At 42.3% G+C, this 23,260-nt stretch overlaps 1 protein-coding gene across 1 annotated transcript in view; it reads right to left on the minus strand.

Moving 5' to 3' along the window:
* Positions 1-12,885, minus strand: part of LOC145343870 (stearoyl-CoA desaturase 5-like) — a 55,820-nt gene extending 42,935 nt beyond the window's left edge. Inside the window, exons 1-2 of the mRNA XM_080190348.1 lie at positions 12,546-12,885; positions 7,655-7,785 (exon numbers count right to left, since the gene is read on the minus strand). Coding sequence (XP_080046474.1) covers positions 7,655-7,785; positions 12,546-12,756 — 342 coding nt within the window. The 5' untranslated portion in view covers positions 12,757-12,885. The remainder of the gene's footprint in view (positions 1-7,654; positions 7,786-12,545) is intronic.
* Between the last annotated feature and the right edge of the window lie 10,375 nt (positions 12,886-23,260).

Genomic DNA, 23,260 nt, shown 5'->3' on the forward strand with positions numbered 1-23,260 from the left:
GACAGCTGGAAGCGATGTACATTACATCATAAAAGTATATCAGAAACAGGGAGATGGAGTATGTTGCCACTATAGAAAACTCTCAAATTATAAACAGAAACACATTTTTGGCTGGAGTTTTCATTGGTGTTCTCTTGAACAACTGCTGTTCTCTAAGGATTCTTTCAAAAAATCTACTCCCTTATCTCTATCTCAAAGCAAAAAGTGACTAAATGGAAAATCCAAACGTGCATTCACTTACATTGCCTGCATCAACCCAGAGCATTAGATCTGGCAGCAAGCAGCTTACAGAGCAGTGAACACTTCCAAACAAAAATACGTTCAAATCTGATTAATCCAATGTCCGGTTGCTAACAGGGACATCTCAGGTCAGCTTCATAAAATACAAACTAACTAAGTTAGGAGCATTGCAAAATCACAAGTTATTTATAACTGAAGGAGACCGGTCAACATATCATCATTCACCCATCCAGAGGGATTCCAATATCACCATTATAGCATTGAATTGATTCTTGCATCCCTCAAGAAGATTGCCTGCTTTCTGAGCCAAATTTTTCAGGCCCTTCCCCCTCAAGAACTTAAAACATAATATTTCATCATTGGCTGCTTCAACCAAGATTGTGGCTGTGAATCAATGAAGTACAAGTTATTTTCTATTTCCTACCAAATAAAAAAAAATGCACATATAAAACTGTAAAACTGGAATTTCTTTGCTTCCTAATCATTTGATCAGTTTACATTATTTTGCATATTCTGCAATCTGGTCTCTGGCAACATGGATTTAAAATGGGCAATGAAGAGTTACATAAGCTCAATTTGGTTGCTTCACCAACCATATTTTTTTCTCTACCTGCAGGAAAATAATGTTTTCATTTTTCACAAATAGCAGTTCAAGAATAGTGACCACAGTTCAGCAAGGTTTATGGTACTGGTGGATAAAGAAAAGTGCAGTCCTTTTGTTAAGGTGCTAAATGGGGGAAGGATAATCACAACAATATTAGGCAGGAATTGAAGAGTGTAGATTGGGGGCAGATGTTTGAGGGCAAATATCTGGCATGTGGGAGGCTTTCACGTGTAAGCTGATAGGAATTCAGGACCAGCCCATTCCTGTAAGGATGAAGGATATATATGGCAAGTTTTGGGAACCTTGGATAACAAGAGATATTGTGAGCCTAGCCAAAGAGAAAAAGGAAACATTGGTCAAGGATAGGAGGCTGGGAACACACAAAGCAAGTGGGGAATACAAGGAAAGTAGAAATTCAAGCAAGGAGTAACGAGGGCCAAAAGGGGTCACAAAAAGTCATTGGCTAGCAGGATTAAGGAAAATCCCAAGGCTTGTTATACATATATGGAGCAAGAGGGTAGCCAGGGAGAGTGTTGGCCCATTCAAGGACAGGGGAGGGAATCTATGTGTGGAACCAGAGGAAATGGGCAAGCCATTGAATGAGTACTTTGCATTAACATTCACCAAAGAGAAGGACTTGGTGGATGATGAATCTGGGGAAGGGTGTGTAGATATTTTGGGTCATGATGAGAGCAAAAAGGAGGAGTATTGGGGTTCTTGAGAAACAGTAAGGTAGACAAGTCCCCAGAGTCTGATGGGACATACCCCAGAACACAGAGAGACAAGGGAGGATATTGCTGGAGCATTGAGAGAAATCTTTGTATTCTCACTGGCTAGAGGGGAAGTTCCAAAGGATTCGAGAATAGCCAATGTTGTTTCTTTGTTTAAGAAGAGTAGCAAGGATAATCCAGGTAATTACAGGCCAGCGAACCTTACGTCAGTGGTAGGGAAGTTATTGGAGAGGATTCTTCGAGGCAGGATTTACTCCCACTTGGAAATAAGTGGCCATATTAGTGAGAGGCAACATAGTTGTGAAGGGGAGGTCATGTATCACTAACTTGAACAAAATTTTTGAGGAAATGACGAAGACGATTGATGAGGGTAGGGCAGTGGATGTGGTCTATATGGGGACTTCAGTAAGGCCTTTGACTAGGTCCCTCATGGCAGAAGGTGAAGTTGCATGGGTCAGAGGTGAGTTGGCAAGATGGACACAGAGCTGGCTCGGTCATAGAAAGAAGTCTCACAACACTGGGTAAAAGTCCAACAGGTTTATTTGGTAGCAAACACCTCTAGCTTTTGGGGCTCTGCCCCTTTGTCAGGTGAGTGAGGAGTTCTGATCACAAACAGGGCATATATAGACACACATTCAGATAACAGAATACTGATTAGAATGTGAGTCTTTATATCTAATCAAGTCTTAAAGGTGCAGACAATGTGTTGCCTGTATTGAGAGCATTAGCTATGACGAGAGGTTGGAGAAACTTGGTTTGTTCTCACTAGAACAACAGAGGTTGAGGAGCAACCAGATAGAAGTCTACAAGATTATGAGGGGCGTGGATAGAGTGGATAGTCAGAAGGTTTTTCCCAGGGTAGAAGAGTCAATTACTAGGGGGCATAGGTTTAAGGTGCGCGGGGCAAGATTTAAAGGAGATGTACAAGGCAAGTCTTTTTACACAAAGGGTGATGGCTGCCTGGAATTCTCTGCCGAGGGAGATAGTAACGTTTAAGGGGCATCTTGACAAATACATGAATAGGATGGGAATGGAGGAATAGAGGGTCTTCGGAAGGGTAGGAGGTTTTAGTTCAATTAGGCAGCATGGTCAGTGCAGGCCTGGAGGGTCGAAGGACCTGTTACTGTGCTATAATTTTCTTTGTTCTTTGAAAGCTGTTGCCACTGCTCACACTTGCTCTCCCTGCTCATTATGTGGAAAATTGCAGTCTGACACAAGGCTGTATTACGCAGTGCGTTTTAGAAGTGTGCACTGTCACTCTGTACCTCTGCACCATCATCCAATGTTACTGCTATTAATCCCAGTGCAGTACATCTGCCCACTGATCTACCTCATGGTCCACAAGCACTGAAGAATTGATGATGTTTCAGACCTCTCTTCGGTTGCTTTCTTAAGTTTTTAATTTAAAACTAAAGGTTGTCTTTCACCATCACAGTTCCCATTAGCTATCAACAAACAATTGACCATAATGTTTATCCAAAGCAATAAGCTTGAAAATTTATTTTCAGATAACTAGCACTGAACATTCAGTGCACACTAATTTCATTGCATTATTAACTTTAATGAAAGTAAAATGGCTTGCTTTTATATAGCACCTTACATGACCACATGATTTCCCAAAGTGCCTTGCAGTCAGTTAAGTACTTTTGAAGTGTAGGAACAATTGCAATGCAGTAAACATGCCAGCCAATTTGCACACAGCAAACTTCCACAAACAGCAACACCTGGTGCTAATTGAGGGGTAAATATTGGCTAGGGTATTGGTGATAATTTCTTTGCTCTTCATCAAAACAGTACCCTGGACTCTTTTGCATCATCCAAGAGAATGAAAGATGGCACTTCTGGCAATGTAGCATTCCTGCAACCTGCATTGGAGTGCTAACCTTGATTTTTGTGCAAAAGTCCTGGCATGGAACTTGAACTCAGAACCTTTGGTCTCAGAGGCAAGTCTGTTACCAACTGAACCATGGCTAACACTAATATGTGGGTTCACACACAACGTAGGATATCACATAGAGTAAGTTACTTGCTGAAGCGCTATACGGGAAAGAGTAAGTTACAAAGAAACAGAAACATAGAAAAACTACAGCACAAACAGGCCCTTCAGCCCACAAGTTGTGCCGAACATGTGCCTACCTACTAGGCATACCTATAACCCTCTACCTTACTAAGTTCCATGTACTTTTCCAAAAGTCTCTTAAAAGACCTATTGAATCCACCTCCACCACCACTGCCGGCAGCCAATTCCACGCACCCGCCATCCTCCGAGTGAAAAATTTACCCCTGACATCTCCTCTGTACCCTAAACCTGTGTCCTCTTGTGGCAACCATTTCAGCCTCTGAGAATCCACTCAATCAATACCTCTCATCATCTTATACACTTCTATCAGGTCACCCCTCATCCTTCGTCTCTCCAAGGCCTATCCTCAGAAGGCACGTCACCCAATCCAGGCAACATCCTTGTAAATCTCCTCTGCACCCTTTCCATGGCTTCCGCATCCTTTCTGTGATGAGGTGACCAGACCTGAGCACAGTACTCCAAGTAGGGTCTGACCAGGGTCTTATCAGCTGCAGCGTTATCTCCCGACTCGTGAACTCAATTCCTCGATTGATGAATGCCAGTACACCATAGGCCTTCTTAACCACAGCCTTTACCTGTGAAGCTGCTTTGAGCGTCCTATGAACCTGGACCCCAAGATCCTTCTGATCTTCCACACTGCCAAAAGTCTTACATTTAATATTATAATCTGTCATCTTATTTGACCTGCCAAAATGAATCACCACACACTTATCTGGGTTGAAGTCCATCTGCCACTTCTCCGCCCAGTTTTGCATCCTATCAATGTCTCGCTGCAACTTCTGACATCCCTCCACACAATCCACAACACCTCCAACCTTTGTGTCATCAGCAAACTTACCAACCCATCCCTCCACTCCCTCATACATGTCATTTATAAAATCACAAAGACCAAGGGTCCCAGAACAGGTCCCTGGGGCACTCCACTGGTAACCGACCTCCATGCAGAAAAAAACTCATCTACAACCACTCTTTGCCTTCTGTGGGCAAGCCACAAAGCAATGTCCCCTTGGATCCCATGCCCCCTCACTTTCTCAATAAGCCTTGCACGGGGCACCTTATCAAACGCCTTACTGAAGTCCATATAAAGCACACCTACTGCTCTTCCTTCGTCAATGTGTTTAGACGCATTCTCAAAAAATTCTATCAGGCTCGTAAAGAATGATCTGCCTTTGACAAACCCATGCTGACTATTCTTGATCATACTATTGGCGTTTATTGGTAGGGGGATTGAATTTAGGAGTCGCAGCGTTATGTTGCAACTGTACACAACTCTGGTGCGGCCGCACTGGAGTACTGTGTGCAGTTCTGGTCCCCACATTACAGGAAGGATGTGGAGGCTTTGGAGAGGGTGCAGAGGAGGTTTACCAGGATGTTGCCTGGTATGGAGGGGAGGTCCTATGAGGAGAGGCTGAGGGATTTGGGGTTGTTTTCGCTGGAAAGGCGGCGGCTAAGAGGGGATCTTATTGAAACATATAAGATGATTAGAGGTTTAGATAGGGTAGATAGTGATAGCCTTTTTCCTCGGATGGAGAAATCTAGCACGAGGTGGCATGGCTTTAAATTAAGGGGGGGTAGTTATAGGACGGATGTCAGGGGTAGGTTCTTTACCCAGAGGGTGGTGAGGGATTGGAATGCCCTGCCTGCTGCAGTTGTAAATGCGCCTAGTTTGGGGGCGTTTAAGAGATCCGTGGATAGGTTTATGGACGAAAAGGGATTGGTTTAGGTTAGTGGGTCATTGTTTTGTAACTGGTCGGCGCAACATCGTGGGCCGAAGGGCCTGTTCTGCGCTGTAATGTTCTATGTTCTATACTTCTCCAAATGTTCATAAATCCTGTCTCTCAGGATCTTCTCCATCAACTTACCAACCACTGACGTTAGACTCACTGGTCTATAATTTCCTGGGCTATCTCTTCTCCCTTTCTTGAATAAAGGAACCACATCCGCAATCCTCCAATCCTCCAGAACCACTCCCGTTTCCACTGATGACGCAACGAACATCGTCAGAGGTTCAGCAATCTTCTCCCTCGCCTCCCACAGTAACCAGGGGTACATTCCATCCGGTCCCAACGACTAATCTAACGATGTTTTTCAAAAGCTCCAACATATCCTCTTTCTTAATGTCTACATACTTGAGCTTTTCAGTCTGCTGTAAGTTTGCACAACAACCACCAAGGTCCTTTTCCACTGTGAATACTGAAGTAAAGTATTCATTAAGTATCTCTGCAATTTCTACTGGTTCTATACAAACCTTCCCACCGTCACACTTGATAGGTCCTATTCCTTCACGTCTTATCCTCTTGCTCTTCACATACTTGTAGAATGCAATTGCTGGCTACACCATCCCCACTTATTCTTGAGAAGGTGGGGCTGAGCCACCTTCTTAAAGCATTGCAGTTCATATGCCATTAGGGAGAGAGTTCTAAGATTTTGACACAGTGACAGTGAATGAACAGCGAAATAGTTCCAAGTTAGAATGGAATGTGGCTTTGTGGGAACTTGTAGGTGGTGGTGTTCCAATGTACCTGCTGTCCTTGTCCTTCTAAGTGGTGGAGGTTGGGGATTTGAAAGATGCCATCAGAGGATACTTGGTGAGTTCTTGAAGTGCATCTTGTAAATTATACACACTGCTGCCACTGTGCGTCAGTGGCGAAGGAAGTGAATGTTGAAGGTGGTGGATGGAGTGTCAATCAATGGGCTGCTTTGCCCTGGTCGGTGATGAGTTTCTTGAGTGTTGTTAGAGCTGCAATCAACCAGGCAAGTAGCAAGTATTCCATCACACTCTTGTCTTATGCTTTGTAGATGGTGGACAGGCTTTGGGGGGTTAGGAAGCAAGTTACTTTCCACAGAATTCCCAGCCTCTGACCTGTCATGTAGCCAGTGTTTATACATCTGGTCCAGTTCAGTCTCTGGTCAATGGTAACCCCAAGATATTAATACTGGGGAATTCAGTGATGGCAATACCATTGAAGAGAAAATGGTTAGATTCTCTCTTCTAGGAGATGGTCATTGTCTGGCACTTGTGTGGCATGAGTTGATCAAAATTAGCTGGGTTTCTTCAGAACACAAGTACAGATAGTTAAAATACTGGGCAGAGCATTTAGTTTGTAAATTATTGGATGACGCAAGGATTAAATAAGGTCTGACTTCTCCTTCTTCCCTAGACTTGAATTTCACATGTAGGTCTACATTAGAGCACTCTGATTATACCTCACAAGGTGCTCCAGCCATGAGTTCAGAATATTCACATTTCATGGAACTGATCTCCTGTCAAGATCAGATTCTCCTTGATGCCACTGAAAGCAACTAGAATTCACTCAGCAACACAATTCCAGTGACAAACAACACTTACACCGAAGTTTTTTCATTTCAATTCTTCAGTTAGTATGTGTAAACAAGGACTGTATAACTTAAATTCCACTTACAGCATGAATTCTGACTCATGTTTGATCTTTTGTGTGATATAAAGTGGATCCCATTGGCTCTTTAGATTTAGGGGATACATAACAGTCATGACAGTATTTGCAGCTCATCTTATTCCATCACCAAGGGGGTAGGAGTGCTAATATTTAGCAGATTCAAAGATGGCTGCATTCAGCCTCCTATTCTGCATGGGTTAAAGTTATCTTTTAGCTGCATACCATAGTCTGCAGCTCATGGATATTAAACTCTATACAAATTTGTACATCTCCAGTACAAAGACACTGGGTTAGATGAATGAAAAAGGTAGGAGGAGCATTAACCAGCACAGACCAGTTAAGCTGAACAGCTTGTTTCTGTGATGTAAATACAAGGAAATAATATGCAAAACAAGTTCAGGTGCAAATGTAGGTAATTCGCTCACTCTAAATAATTTATTCACAAATTAAATGGGAGTAAAGTCTATTTTTATAAAGCTTGATTTCTATTGCTAGCAATCTCGAATTACATTTCAGCACAATAAACATACAAATCAGATAGAATTGCCAGTTTCAACACTTATTTAAATGTCATAAAAGTCACCTGAAAAGCCATGGAATTGGCAGCAGCCAGGAACATCCTCAATGGCAGCTTTGCCTTGTAAGATCGGTGGCTCCATAAACGATGCGCACCAGCTGTCACTCCGAGAGCCGTAACTAAGAAACAAACATAAGCTGTGGAAAAACACAATAACTTGGATTAGTACCATGGCACAATACTTTCCTGTCTGTGCAGCTGGGATGTGCCATCAATGATGCAAAGTGAGTTCTATACCTTCATTTGTCCTTTTTAACCAAAATCATTGTTCCCCCACATTGGATCCTGTACAGCAGTATACTGTGTTACTCAAAGAGGAGCATTCTTGACCTCAAGAGATAATTGCCACTTGAGTAAAGAGTGTTACTGAGATGATGGTTGGGTCAGAATTCATACTGCAAACAGGAGGGATGTCTTTTTTTTAATTCATTCTTGTGGATGTGGTCAGTACTGGCTGGGAGAGTATTTATTGCCCTTGAACTGAGTGACTCGCTCAGCCATTTCAGAGGACAGTTCAGAGTCAACTTAATTCCTGATCCCTAAAGGACATCCATGAACCAACTGGGTTTCTTTTAATCACAAAAAACAATGGCTTCATGGTCATCATTAGACTTTACAATCTAGATTTCTACTGAATTCAAATACACCATCTACCATGGTGAATTTGAACCCATTATTTGCTGATGATTGGGATGAAATTAATCATGGGCAATTGCATAAAATGGTATTAACTAAATGGGAGGCTGTTTTATACATACCTGATTTTTTTTCAGTTGCCCATGTAAATGCATAGCAAGGTTTCTGCAGATGTATCTCAGAAGCAGCGCAAATGATTGAGGAATATCATGTAAAAACTGAATGAATCCAATCTGCATAAATTTCTTTGTTGTAAAAATGATATGGTATTGTGTCTTACACTATAACTGCATTGACTTATTCTAGGAAATTCCAGGGATGTCAGAAATTTTACAATGTAAGAGCTAATTGATTTGAAAAATCACTTACTGACAGATGTATTTGCTCTGCACTTTGCATTAATTCATGTTCTATTTCGGACAATTTCTCCATACACTGTCTCTCCAGAATGCCAACAAAATCAAAACACTGCAGATGTTGGAAATCTGAAGTAAAACAGAAAATGCTGGAAAAACTCAGCAAGTCCAGCAGTATCTGCCCATGATCTAAAACCTGAACTCTGTTTCTGTCTGCACCAAGGCTGCCAGACCTGTTGAGTATTTCCAGCACTTTTTGTTTCTCCAGAATGTCAATATTATTTGAAGCATAGAAAGTAAGTTGGCAATCCTAAGACTCTGTAACTGAACTTAAATGTGCACTTATTTATTAAGAGAGTTTGTTTACTTAAGAGAATTAAACTAAAGGTGACAATTCTATTGATTGGGTTTAAAAAATACACCTTGTTATGGGCTAAACAATGGAAGATTAGCATCCAGATTTCAGCCATATTTTCATAACAATAGCACCACTCTACTGAATTACAAGTAAATAATGAGGTTGAATCTTTTTGCTGTTACGAAAATTTCACTAGATATGAATTTGCTTTTAAAAGTTCCATTATTCAAATCTATAGCACTATCAATAAAATTGGAGGCTTTTGTAATTGGCATACATACATGACAATTTTTACCTACATTATGTAGGTACATTATAAATCCTGCATATACCAATTCTGGTCTAGTCACATGCATATGCAATGAAATTTGATGGTAAGAAGTCTACATTCCCCTTGCGGCTTCTCAACCCATGTAAACACCATGGACAAACTAAATCAAATTCACACTTGTGCTAAATTTAAGTTTTCAAATTGATGATGTCCAGGTACATGTTTCACACAGCAGAAAACCCATATTTTGTGCAGAATTTTATATATTAGTTATAAATTAATTACAATCAGGTTTCTCTGTACAAAACCTTAATATTATTTAACATGCAAGGTCATCTGTCCTGTTTTCAACAAGTATAGATTTTGAGTGGAATGTCTAGAAATTTCTAAAATGTGAAGGAAAGTATGATTTTAAAATGTCGGTCCATTTTCCCAATTACAACGTTTTAAATTACTTAGATAAGCAATTACTTTCATCAATATATATCAGGATGCAACGTGGATTTTAAACTTTGACTACTGTGAACCACAAAAGCATGTAATAATGACAAACTTTTCTTTGGATAATGAACTTTTTAAACTGAGCTTCAGTCAATGTATACCATAATTTGTCCTCCAGTCTCTGACTGTGATGTTGCTCACAGTCACTTAAAACTGGATTAGATAAAGCAAGCAGCTAAAATACCCAAGCCATGAATTCATGTCCTGCAAGCAAGTAGAGCAATTCCTCATTAAAACTATCTGATAGATCGGGTTGCCATCCAACTTATTTTCATGACTTCCTGATTTTGTTTTAAACTGACAAAAAAAGTGTATAAGTTGCTAAACATGGTTTGTCCTGGCTAGACACAATTCAAACTTGTTTAACTCAAATAATCTAATTCACATTTTATGCACTAAATTCCCAATTTACTATTCTCAATAATTTAAATCAAGAAATGTTGAATCATTCATTTTAATACAATGACTCTGAATTCACTATATAAAGTATTTTTAATAGAGATTGCTTTGGATTCAACCAAACAGTATAGATCAACCATTGTTTCATGTTGTATTCTCAGTTCTCCCCCTCCTCAATGATTAAAAGTTAAATCTCTTGAAGGATACAGAGTGACCGTATATTACACAGGAGTGGAACAACTGAGCAGTTCTCATGATGTCATGAACTATTGAAGAGAAGCTCCGTGCAGCGTCAGCTGAACTCAGAGGTCAGTGTTCTGCCTACAAATAACTTGATGGCTATGTACTATTTGTTATAAACTATGGGAACTTTGATTTTCTTACTTTGATTAACAAAAATTGTTCCTCTCAATCATGTTTTCAACAGTGATAGTTTTACTATTGCACTATCATTGGGTAGTTTGTTCGATGTAACACTCCTGCACATAACAGAGTGCACAATACCAGTTTTTTTAATTCAGCGCACAGATTTCACAGATTCCTTGTGAGTGAAGTGTACATTCACTATTGTTCCAAACAATACAACTGTTGTTAATAGAAAACCTGTCAACACAAAAATGTTTGTTTTGCCTTAACTTAAGCACATTAATTTTCCTATATCCCACTAACTTTGTAAGCTTGTGAATGCATAGATTCTTTAGCAATAACCATGGTTAATCTTAATGTTGATGAAACTTTCACATGTACATCCACATTGATTAGACCCAATCTATATTACCCTTAGTATTATACATAATAAGTTTTGGTAGATTTTCTGCATATCCAAACTGTTTAGCTCTCTAATACTTTTAATAGTGCTGTTATAATTCTAATGTGAAAGTCATTTAGAATCAATCAACATACTCTGTAGCCACAATAATCATTATAATTTCCATGGATATCCAAATGGTTTAGAATTTGTGGCAAACTGATTTAGTTATAATTGTAGCCATCATGGGACATGGGCTTATTCTCTTATTTCAAGATTAAGGGTTTATCTATACAAGTCATATTTCAATAGGTCATAGATCAATCTCACAATGCTTCATAGACGCACCCTCACTTTGTGTACAAGAACCAAATCTTGGGTGCTTTAACTGAGATCCAGGAGATATTTTGTTGGTAGACACTTGACAACATATAAATGTCTACTTACTCTTGATGAAAAGATTATTTGGGACTTTTGAGGTGACTGTTATCTCAACGTGTCATATTTAATAACCACATTATAAACAAACATATATACACTCTCCTGTTCAAGATGAGATACAGTTGTTATATTTTAATGCAAAATTGAACTCTTCTCGATGATAAGTTGTAGCTCATCAGTTCAGACTAAATTATTATTATTCCAGAGTCTAGTTTACAAAATCACCAAAAAATGGCTAAATAAAAGAAACCCAGTATGATTCCATTATCGATCATCCCAAACCCTTTGTCTGAAATAAGTTTTAAATGAAATCCTCCGGGGCGATTATAACAAGAAGACAAGAGTCAACGTAAAGTTAACTAAGCCTCTTTTAGATCATCTCCTCCAATTTTTCAGGTGTCTGGAGTGGTTGGGGAGTGAGACTAGTAAACTGGCTCCTGAATTCACTCCCTACCTTCTTTAAAACGCTAAAACCATCTCTCTTTCACGGGGCTCTTCGGTCACCTGTCCCAACAGCCCATGATGTGGCTGCTCGGCGTCAACATTTGGTTTGGTTACTCGCTATATAAATACGACTTGTTGTTCAAATAAGCACAAATATCTAGCGTCCACTTCTTTTTCTAGGGATGCAGGTAAATATCCAAGTAACTGCTTTTAATCATTCACACGATCCCCTAACTAAGGGCGAATGTGAAGCTGTTCTGTGGCCAAACACTGCTACCTCCTGTGTGGGAATCAAACATGATGCGTCATTCTGTGACTGGAATTTCTGACTCCATCCAGCCTGCACTGTGAGAGCGTCTGATTCCAGGTCCAAGTGTAGCTAACCTGTGCTTCTACAAAAACCGGCAGCGATGCGCATTGAAATTCATTTACTGCGACTAATGATCACTCATGATTTGCTGCTTTAGTGGTTCAGCCAGACCCATCCACTCCATGTGGCGGCCAGCACAGAGGAAGGACTTGATGTGAAATATTGTGGAGCCAGGCGGTGGCCGTGACTGCCCGACCACAAACACAAACTCTACTGCAAAGGTGGCATTTCTCCCTCTCCCCTTAAGGCAGAATAGAAACCAAATTCAGCCCGGGGCTGCTGGTGTTTTAATTGAATTAGAGTGCGGAGCGGCTGTCTTTGGGCAGGGGGGAGGTGTGGATGGAGGGAGTGCGCAGTGAGTGCGGACACTTACCCCACAGCCATGTCCGCGGCTGAGCCTGGGGGAGGAGGGTCAGCGAGTACACGGCTCCCAAGTGCAGCAGGCTCATCATCAGCACGTTTTTCCAGACGATTTTCTGCCGGGGCTCGGCTTTCCGCTGCCTCTTGTCGGCAGCCGGGCTGGGGGCTCCTCCACTCGGCTCCGTCACCTCCTCCCCAGCGATCTGGTCCTGCTTTTTCTCCATGTTCACCAGCTGGCTGTGTGCAGAGCCAGACAGCAGTGGGGGCGGCTAGCTCTGCCTTTCCTTCGGAAAGCTCTGTCAGTGTGGAGAGAGGGGGAGGGAAGGCTACAGGAGGAGCAGCAGCAGCGCAGGCATCTTGCACCAAGTGTGCAGCCCTCTCCAGCAGGGCAGCCAATCACAGGCAGCACTCCAGAGCTGCATCAAATCCAGCAAGCAGACCCATAGCAACCAGACCAGGGGCAGGGTCCAGAACCATAGCAACCAGCACCATAGGCAGGGTCCAGCACCATAGCAACCAGCACCGTAGCAACCAGACTATGGGCAGAGTCCAGCACCAAAGCAACCAAACCGGGGCAGGGTCCAGCACCATAGCAACCAGACCATGGGCGGGGTCTAGTACCACAGCAACCAGACCATGGGCAGGGTCCAGCACCATAGCAACCAGATCATGGGCGGGGTCCAGCGCCAGATCAACCAGACCACAGCCCATGGTCTGGTTGCTATGGTGCTGGACTCTGCCCATGGTCCCAGCGCCAGCCAGGGTCCAGCATCATAGTAATTACATCACCATAATAACCAGAACACACCCAGGGTCCAGAGCCATAGAAACCAGACCATAACAACCAGACTATAGTCAGGATCCAGCACTAAAGCAACCAGACCAGAGTCAATGTTCAGCACCATAGCAATGAGATCACAGCAGCCAAAGTCCAACATAATAGCAACCAGACCATAACAAAGTAAGTCAGGATCCAGAAGTCTAGCAATCAGACCTGAGTCAAGGTCCAGCAACATGGCAACCAGACTGATTCTGGCCAAAAAGGCCATTAAATGCTCCAGGCAATGTGCAGTCAGGGGGTTATTTGATTTGATTGCCTGCCTGTCTTCCATGATTGCATTTAAGTCACAGTACCCTTGATGATGGAACATGGTGAAGCCTTCTTGGACCAGTAGGCACTAGGATGACTGGACTGCAGGTAGAAAACAAGAGTTATAAAGCAGTAAACTGATATTTATATCCAGTGGGACCTCCATTGGCTGCATTCCAATTTTCTGGCTTTCTGATTATCCATCAGAACTTTCATAGGGCAAAGTATTGTGTCAGATATTGTTATCACAAAGCCCATTAACACTAGTATATTTGACATACATCACCGTCACAGTCTGCAAAGATTGAATTACTTATTTGAGTTGTTTGTGTTCCTGTCTCTAGGATTAGCTGTACATAAGAACATAAGAAATAGGAGCAGGAGTAGGCCATCTAGCCCTTCGAGCCTGCCCCACCATTCAACAAGATCATGGCTGATCTGAAGAGGCTCAGTTCCACTTTCCCGCTTTCTCCCCATAACCCTTAATCCCCTTGCCTACCAAAAACCTATCTACCAGCATCTTAAATATATTTAGCAAGGAAGCCTCAACCACTTCAACGGGCAGAGAATTCCAGAGATCCACCACCCTTTGAGTGAAGAAGTTCCTCCTCAACTCCGTTCTAAACTGCCCCCCACTTATCTTGAGGCTGTGCCCTCTAGTCCTACTGTCCTTTCTGAGCAGGAAGAACCTCTCCACCTCTACCCTATCCATCCCTTTCATCATCTTATACGTCTCAATGAGATCTCCCCTCATCCTTCTAAACTTTAACGAGTACAAGCCCAGTTTATTCAGCCTCTCCTCATAGCTCAACCCCCTCAACTCCGGTATCAGCCTAGTGAACCTCCTCTGCACTCCCTCCAAGGCCAAAATATCCTTGCGTAAGTACGGCGACCAAAACTGCACACAGTACTCCAGCTGCAGCCTCACCAGTGCCCTGTACAGTTGCAGCAAGACCTCCCTACTTTTATATTCAATCCCCCTCGCTATGAAGGCCAGCATCCCATTTGCCTTCCTGACCACCTGCTGCACCTGTAGGCTGGGTTTTTGCGGCTCATGCACAAGGACCCCCAGGTCCCTCTGCACCGTAGCATGCTGCAGCTTTTCGCCCTGTAAGTAGTAGTCCTTCCTACCATTATTCCTACCAAAGTGGATAACCTCACACTTGCCAACATGGTATTCCATCTGCCAGGTCCTCGCCCACTCACTCAGCCTATCTAGATCCCTCTGCAGACTTTCCACACCCTCCGCACAATTTGCTGTTCCACTTTTCTTTGTGTCATCAGCAAATTTCGACACCTTACACTCGGCTCCCTCCTCCAGATCATCTATATAAATGGTAAATAGCTGAGGCCTCAGCACCGATCCCTGGGGCACTCCACTAGTCACCAACCGCCAATCCGAATAGCACCCATTGACACCCACTCTCTGCCTCCTATTTGACAGCCAATCCCCTATCCACGCTAACACCCTACCCCCAACTCCATGCCCCCTAACCGTCTGTAACAACCTTTTGTGCGGCACTTTATCGAACGCCTTCTGAAAATCAAGAAACACCAGATCCACCAGTTCCCCTCTATCCACCGCACTAGACACATCCTCATAGAATTCCAATAAATTCGTCAGACACGACTTCCCCTTAACGAAACTGTGCTGCGTCAGCTCTATCAAACAATTCTTCTCAAGATGCCTCGCTATTTTCTCCTTAATTATGGATTCAAGCATTTTTCCTACAACAGACGTTAAACTAACCGGCCTATAATTCCCTGCCTTTTGCCTGCTACCCTTTTTAAACAGCGGCATAACATTAGCCGCTTTCCAATCTTCCGGCACTTCCCCAGAATCCAGCAAGGTTTGGAAAATAATCACCAAGGTATCCACTATCACCTCTGCCATTTCCTTCAGAACCCTTGGATGCATTCCATCCGGTCCTGGGGACTTGTCCACCATCAGTCCCTCTAGTCTGTCAAGCACTGCCTCTCTAGTAACAATGATCTCATTCAGGCCCTCCACTCCTACCATCTTTCCATCGTTAACACCCGGCAAACTATTCGCGTCCCCCTCCGTGAAGACTGAAGCAAAAAAGTTATTCAAGGCCTCAGCCATTTCCTCATCCCCCACCACTAAATCCCCCCTCTCATCCTCTAAGGGTCTAACATTCACCCTAGCCAGCCTTCTCCTTTTTACATATTTATAAAAACTCTTACTATCCTTTTTTATATTTAGTGCTAGCCCAGCTTCATAGTTTATCCTTCCTTTCTTTATCAACTTCTTCGTCATTCTTTGTTGATATTTAAACCTCTCCCAGTCCTCTTCTCACCCACTACTCTTAGCTACTCTAAACGCATCAGCTTTTAATTTAATACTCTCCTTTACCTCCTTTGTTATCCACGGCTGATTATCTCTCCTCCTATGATCCTTTTTAACCATTGGAATAAATTTCTGCTGAGCACCAAGAAAGATCTCCTTAAAGATCCTCCACTGTTCCTCAGCAGACCTACCTTCCAATCTGCGCCCCCAATCTACATTCGCCAATTCCTCTCTCATCTTATCGTACTCCCCTCTGTTCAAACAAAGGACACAGGTCCGGGATCCTACTTTCTCCTCCTCCATCTGCATCAGAAACTCCACCATACAATGATCACTCTTCCCAAGAGGATCCTTCACAACAAGGTCTCTAATTCTACCTGCCTCATTACATAACACCAGATCTAAGATAGCTCGCTCCCTCATCGGCTCCAACACACACTGTTCAAGGAAACTATCCCGGCAGCATTCCAAGAACTCTTCCTCAAGCCCACCGCGTCCAACATGGGTCGACCAATCAATATGTAGATTGAAATCCCCCATAATTATCGCTGTTCCATTCCTGCACACCGCATTTATTTGCGCATTTATAGCCCGCCCCACCTCCAGGTCATTATTTGGGGGCCTATAGACGACACCCACCAGCGTCTTCCTCCCCTTGCTGTTCCTAATCTCCACCCACAACGATTCCACATTCTGCTCTTTGGCGCCTATATCTTCCCTTACTGCCACCCTGAAACTATCCTTAATCAGCAGAGCTACCCCCCCCCCACCTTTTTCCTCCTGTCCAGCCTTCCTAAACACTTGATACCCCTGGACATTCAGCTCCCAGTCCCTGTCACCTTGAAACCACGTCTCTGTAATGGCCACCAGATCATATGTACTGAATGTTTTAGACCAAAGTTTGAAAGCTCTGAATTTGTGAACAGTTAGCATTATTGATTAATGCTCCCCTTCCATTGTCACAGGTAATTAAGATTGCGTTATATACTGCACAGGGTACTCTTACGTAATCTCTTCACCAAAGTTAATATTTTGTAATGGAAGGTCATTGACCTGAAACCTTAGTGATGTTTCTTTTTCCACAGATGCTGCCTGATCTACTAAGTATTTCCAGCATTTTCTGTTTTGATACATAGGCTCTTCTCCATTTATTCCAGTGGTTCCTGCTGCAATGAGGTTTGTTTTAGAATTACAGTGGTCACTAACATAGATTCGTGCATTATTATCTCTTTCTGGAGATGTTGTTGGCATAGTTTGATTAAAAAAGAATTTACAGTAAATTGGAAGGGATTCCCACATGTAGTCCGAATGTTATCTCATTGTACATCCACCGTCAGCAAATTACCCAAGAGGAAATTTGAAATCCTGACCAACTTAAAAGAAACAAAATAAATGAAAGTTATATATGGTCAAAATCTTTGCAACAGAATGAGTGTGGAGAATCCAATCAACATTACTACAAAAACAAAATCTACAAAACAAATCTGCAATCAAAAGAACGCCAATAAATGAGCCATTACAAAATAATTATATTACCAAAGGTATTAACGTCAATGTTTCAGGGACGTTGCATTTTCTGTGTGCATATTTTCCTGGAAATCAATTATAATCATCAATTCCATAATTAATACTGACCATCAGACATAAGAGTTGAAGTAGGCAATTTGGTCCAACATGATTGCTCCGCCATTCGTTGAGATCATGAACTGACCTGATGAAATAATTCTCAACTTCACTTTCCTATCTTATCTGTTTTTTTCATCCTTGAACATATTTAAGGACCCAGCCCTTACAGCTATCTGCCATTAAGAATTCCACAGCTGCCATGGCCTTGACCCTGTCCCAAATCTTAGACATAAGATATGACGGAAACTGGAACCTTTGTTATTTACGGTGTTCCCCAGGCATCTTGCTCCTGCAGGTGACCAGGAATTTGTTGCTTCCTTTGGGAGGAGGGGTGCAGTCCATGCAAATATTTGAGAATCGTTTTAGCAGAACTCTTTTTCGCAATAATTCCTTTCTAAAAAGTAATCAATTGTTTTGCAGAAGCCAACATATCTTGTCCCAATTCCACCTGAGGAAAACAAATAGACCTGTGCCATGCAGATTAACTTTGCATTTAGAACGCGAGGAAGAAGTGGGAGGATTTTGGAGGGTAACTATGACACCACCAGTTCATCTCTTTTTCAGATGTCAGTACTGGGATGAGCAGATAAAAGGGAATGTCACTCCCTATCAAATAATGAAGCAGATACATTGCCAGAACACAATTTTACAGTCCAGTATCGGTTGCCGAGCATCACCCTCCAGACCAAGATAAAATACAAGGACTAAGAGTGTCCAAAATAATACTGAATCCTTCAAATGTGGGTTTAGCAATGAGGTCCAATGTGTTAATACCTACTTTCAAGTTAGGTGTTGGGTCCCCCACTTTTCACTCTTGCTTCCAGTGTTGCACCCATTTTAAGCCCTAAAATGAGATGGAATGAATTTCCATCTCTCCTTATGCAAAACTGGATCATTTTAATATTTTTTCTTTTAAAATGTGCATTGATGGTGCATAATTCTCTACATCAGCCATCTAACTAACTAGAAATGGTGCACATTTTTTGATTTGATTTATTGGGATACAGTGAAAAGTATTGTTTTTAGTGTGCTGTACAGGCAAAATATACAATTCATAGAGTACATGGCAGAGAGGGAAAGTATAGGGTGCAGAACATAGTGTTGCAGTTACAGATAGGATGAAGAGAAAGATCAGCTTAACATATGATGGGGCCATTCAAAAATCTGATAAACTTTGATAAAGTCTGATAAACAACAGGGAATAAACTGTTCTTAAGTCTGTTGGTACGTGTTTTCAGACTTTTGATCTTTTTCCTGATGGAAGAAGGTGGAAAAGAGTATATCTGGGATGCTTGAGATGCTTAATTATGTTTTTCCAAGGCAATGGGAAGTGTAAATGGAGTCAATAGATGGGAGGCTGGTATGGGGAATGGACTGGGCTACGTTCATAGCCTTTTGTAGTTTCTTGCGGTCTTGGTTAGAGCAAGAGCCAAACCAAGCTATGATACATCAGGATAGGATGCTTTCTATGGTGCATCTTTAAGAATTGGTAAGGGTCATAGCGGGGATGCTGAATTTCATAAGAACATAAGAACATAAGAAATAGGAGCAGGAGTAGGCCATCTAGCCCTTCGAGCCTGCCCCGCCATTCAATAAGATCATGGCTGATCTGTTGTGGCTCAGTTCCACTTTCCCGCACTCTCCCCATAACCCTTAATCCCCTCTCTTATCAAGAACCCATCATCAACCCGCTTCTTAAAAATATTTAGCGAGGCAGCCTCCACCACTTCAACGGGCAGAGAATTCCAGAGATTCACCACCCTTTGAGTGAAGAAGTTCCTCCTCAACTCCGTTCTAAACCGCCTCCCCTTTATCTTGAGGCTGTGCCCCCTAGTCCTACTGTCTTTTTTGAGCGGGAAGAGTCTCTCCACCTCTATCCTTTCCATCCCATTCATCATCTTATACGTCTCAATGAGATCTCCCCTCATTCTTCTAAACTCTAACGAGTACAAGCCTAGTTTATTCAGCCTCTCCTCATAGCTCAATCCCCTCAACTCCGGTATCAGCCTAGTAAACCTCCTCTGCACTCCCTCCAGGGCCAAAATATCCTTGCGCAGGTGCGGCGCCCAAAACTGCACACAGTACTCCAGCTGCGGCCTCACCAATGCCCTATACAGCTGTAGCAAGACCTCCCTACTTTTATATTCAATCCCCCTCGCTATGAAGGCCAGCATCCCATTCGCCTTCCTGACCACCTGCTGCACCTGCAAGCTGGGTTTTTGCGACTCATGCACAAGGACCTTCCTTAGCCTTCTGAGAAAGTAGAGGTGATGGTGACCTTTCTCAACTATAGTTTTGGTGTGGACGGTCCAGTACAGGTTGTTGGTGATCTGAACACATAGAAACTTGAAGCTTTCAACCATCTCCACTTCATAACAGTTGATGTAGACAGGGTCATGTCCTTGACTATATTTTCTGAAATCAAAGCCTGGCTCCTTTGTTTTACTGATATTGAGGGAGAGATTATCTGCACAAGGATATTTTGGCCTTGGAGGGAGTGCAGAGGAGGTTCACTAGGCTGATACCGGAGGTGAGGGGGTTAGACTATGAAGAGAGATTAAATAGACTGGGTCTGTACTTGTTGGAGTTTAGAAGGATGAGGGGGGATCTTATAGAGATGTATAAGGTAATGAAAGGAATGGATAGGGTAGAGGTAGAGAGATTCTTCCCACTCAGAAAGGACAGCAGGACTAGAGGGCACAGCCTCAAGATAAGGGGGGGGCAGTTTAGAACAGAGTTGAGGAGGAACTTCTTCACTCAAAGGGTGGTGAATTTCTGGAATTCTCTCCCCGTTGAAGTGGTGGAGACTACCTTGCTAAATATATTTAAGTTACGGGTAGATAGGTTTTTGACAGACAAGGGAATTAAGGGTTATGGGGAGAAAGCGGGAAAGTGGAACTGAGCCACTTCAGATCAGCCATGATCTTATTGAATGGCGGGGCAGGCTCGAAGGGCTAGATGGCCTACTCCTGCTCTTATTTCTTATGTTTTTATGTTCTTACGTATTGTCTTAAATTTGCAATGCATATTACAATTTGTCTTTCATCTGCAACTTTGTACAAAGTTTTAGATCAGTTTAATTGTATCTTTTAATTTTAAAAATGTATAAAACCCACAACAAAGAGGAGGGACAGAGAAAGTCTACAAGGCTATGATCTTCTGGCATTCATGAAAAAAATAACATTACAACATTACTAAAAGTTATATTAAATTTACATTGAAGGCCCCTGTGGTGAAATGAACTTGTTGGGTAATGGTTTCATTTGGCTGTATTTACAAACATGCAAATATATGGAATATCTTTTTTACATATTTGTGGGATATGAGCAGCATTTATTGCCGATCCTTAGTTACCTTTGTTAAAAGGACAATTAACAGTCAACCACATTGCTGTGACTCTGGAATCATACGTAAGCCAGACCAGGTAAGGACAGCAGATTTCCTTCCCTAAAGGACATTAGTGAACTAGATGGCTTTTTCTGACAATCGACAATGGTTTCATGGTCATCAGTAGATTCTTAATTCCAGATTTTTTTTTATTGAATTCAAATTCCACCATCTGCCATGGCGAGATTCAAACCTGGGTCCCCAGACATTAGCTGAGTTTCTGGATTAACAGACCAGTGATATTACCAGTAGGCAACCACCTCTCCTAATATCGGGCAGCTGGCCCAAACTTCGCCCGAAGTAGGTGTTCAGACTTTGAAATGAGCAAAGTTTTTGTTAGCACATGGCGGGGAGTTGCTAATTTGGATCAATAGTGTCCCTGAAATACGCCTGCATCCAGTGCAGTGTCAGAGGGTTACCGCCAACGTTCCAGTCATCAGCAAAGTGACAGAATGAGTTATCGAGAGTGCTACCAAGCAGCACTTACCACCAATATCCTGCCTACTGATACTACAGTTTGGGTTCCATTAGAACCCCTCAACTCCAAAACTGTTGACTACAAACTCAACTGGAGCAGCTACTTAAATACTTTGACTGTTACTGCAGGTCAGGGGCTGGACATTCCATAGTGACTATCTGATTACCCAAAATCTCTCCAAGGCACAAAACGTGAGTGTGATGAAATATCTACAAGGTGCACTGCAGGAATTCACTAAAGTTCCTCAGGCAACACGTTACAAACCTACAACCACTACTATCTAAAAGGACAATGGTATCAGGTACATGGGAACTCCACCACCTGAAGGTTCCCCTCTAAGTCACTCACCATCCTGACTTGCAAATATATGACTGTTCCTTCACTGTTGCTGGGTCAAAAGCCTGGAATCCCCTCCCTAAGAGCACTGTAAATGTATCTACTCCTCAGGGGCTGCAGTGGTTCAAGAAGGCAGTTCACCACCACCTTCTCAGGCGTAACCAGGGATGGGCAATAAATGCTGGTCTAGCTACCGATACCTAAATCCCACAAATGAATTTTTAAAAAAAAATCTCTGATTAGCTTTATGTGCAGCTAAAAGAACATTCAAGAAGCTCAACAACATGCAGAGCAAAATAGTGGACACTCCTTCCGCCATCGATGTGTGTATTATCGACAGGAAATCATGGTTGGCTTCTTTGATAACATCCCTTAAACCCTTGATCTCCCATCAGTTAGGACAAGGACAGCAAATAGACAGACCTACCTACCTAATAGCATTGTAGAAGCACCTTCACCACCAGGACTGTATCATTTTAAGAAAAATGTCTACTGCCACCTTCTCAAAGACAACATGGGATGAGCAGCAAAGATCATCAATGCCCTCATTCCGAGAATAAGAAAAGGAAATTTCAGGTCTTACCTGACTGTAGCTGAGATAAGCAACTCATCCAAACCAAATCAACCACTCTCAGGCAAAAACTTTAACATGTAACTATTCTCATTGTTTTGGGGGTCAGACTTGTACAGTTTTGAATTCTACATCTTTGGCTTAGAAATATCTCAGGATTATTCCAGTCTCACGTGCAAGTGAGCAACCAAACAGCAGAACTGAGAGATTAAACACATGGCTAGAAAGCTGGAATAGAAGGGAAGGCGTCAGATTTCTGAGGCTTTGGACCTGTTCTGGGGTAAGTGAGACCTGAGGTAGACAGTCTGCGTTGAACAAGACTGAGATGAATATTCTGACAGGGAGATTTGCTCATGTTGTTGTGGGGGATGGGATGGATTATAAACTAGATTAGTTGGGGGATGGGAACCTGAGGGCAAAGTCAGACCAGAGAACTGGCTGGTAGTGGAGAATTAGTTAGTGACTTTGAAATTCAGAGCAGCACAGGTTAAAAATTGTGCGGCACAGGAACTTGGCGTGTTAAAATATGTATATACCTAAATGCAAGGAGCATAGTAAATAAAGTTGATGAGCTAAGGACACAGATAGACACATGACAGCATAATATCATCGCTATAATTTAAATGTGCCTTAAAGAGGGGCAAAAACAGCAGCTCATCATCCCTGGATATGGAGTTTTCAGGCAGGATAAGGAAGGAAATTAATAGGTGCGTTATAACATTACTGGTTAAGGAATCAATTACAGCTGTGAGGAGAGATGATATATAAATTAAGCATCAAATGAGGCCATATGGGCTGAGCTCAGAAATAAAAATAATAAAAATAAAAACTGAAAGTGTATTAGAGACCCCCAATAGTGGAAGGGAGGTAGAAGAACAAATACGTAGACAGTTTTCTGAATGAAATAAACAATAGGTCAGTAATCATTGGAG

This window comes from Carcharhinus amblyrhynchos, chromosome 1, assembly GCF_965287045.1.
Source record: "Carcharhinus amblyrhynchos chromosome 1, sCarAmb.v2.hapA, whole genome shotgun sequence".
In the NCBI taxonomy this organism is placed as follows: Eukaryota; Metazoa; Chordata; class Chondrichthyes; order Carcharhiniformes; family Carcharhinidae; genus Carcharhinus; species Carcharhinus amblyrhynchos.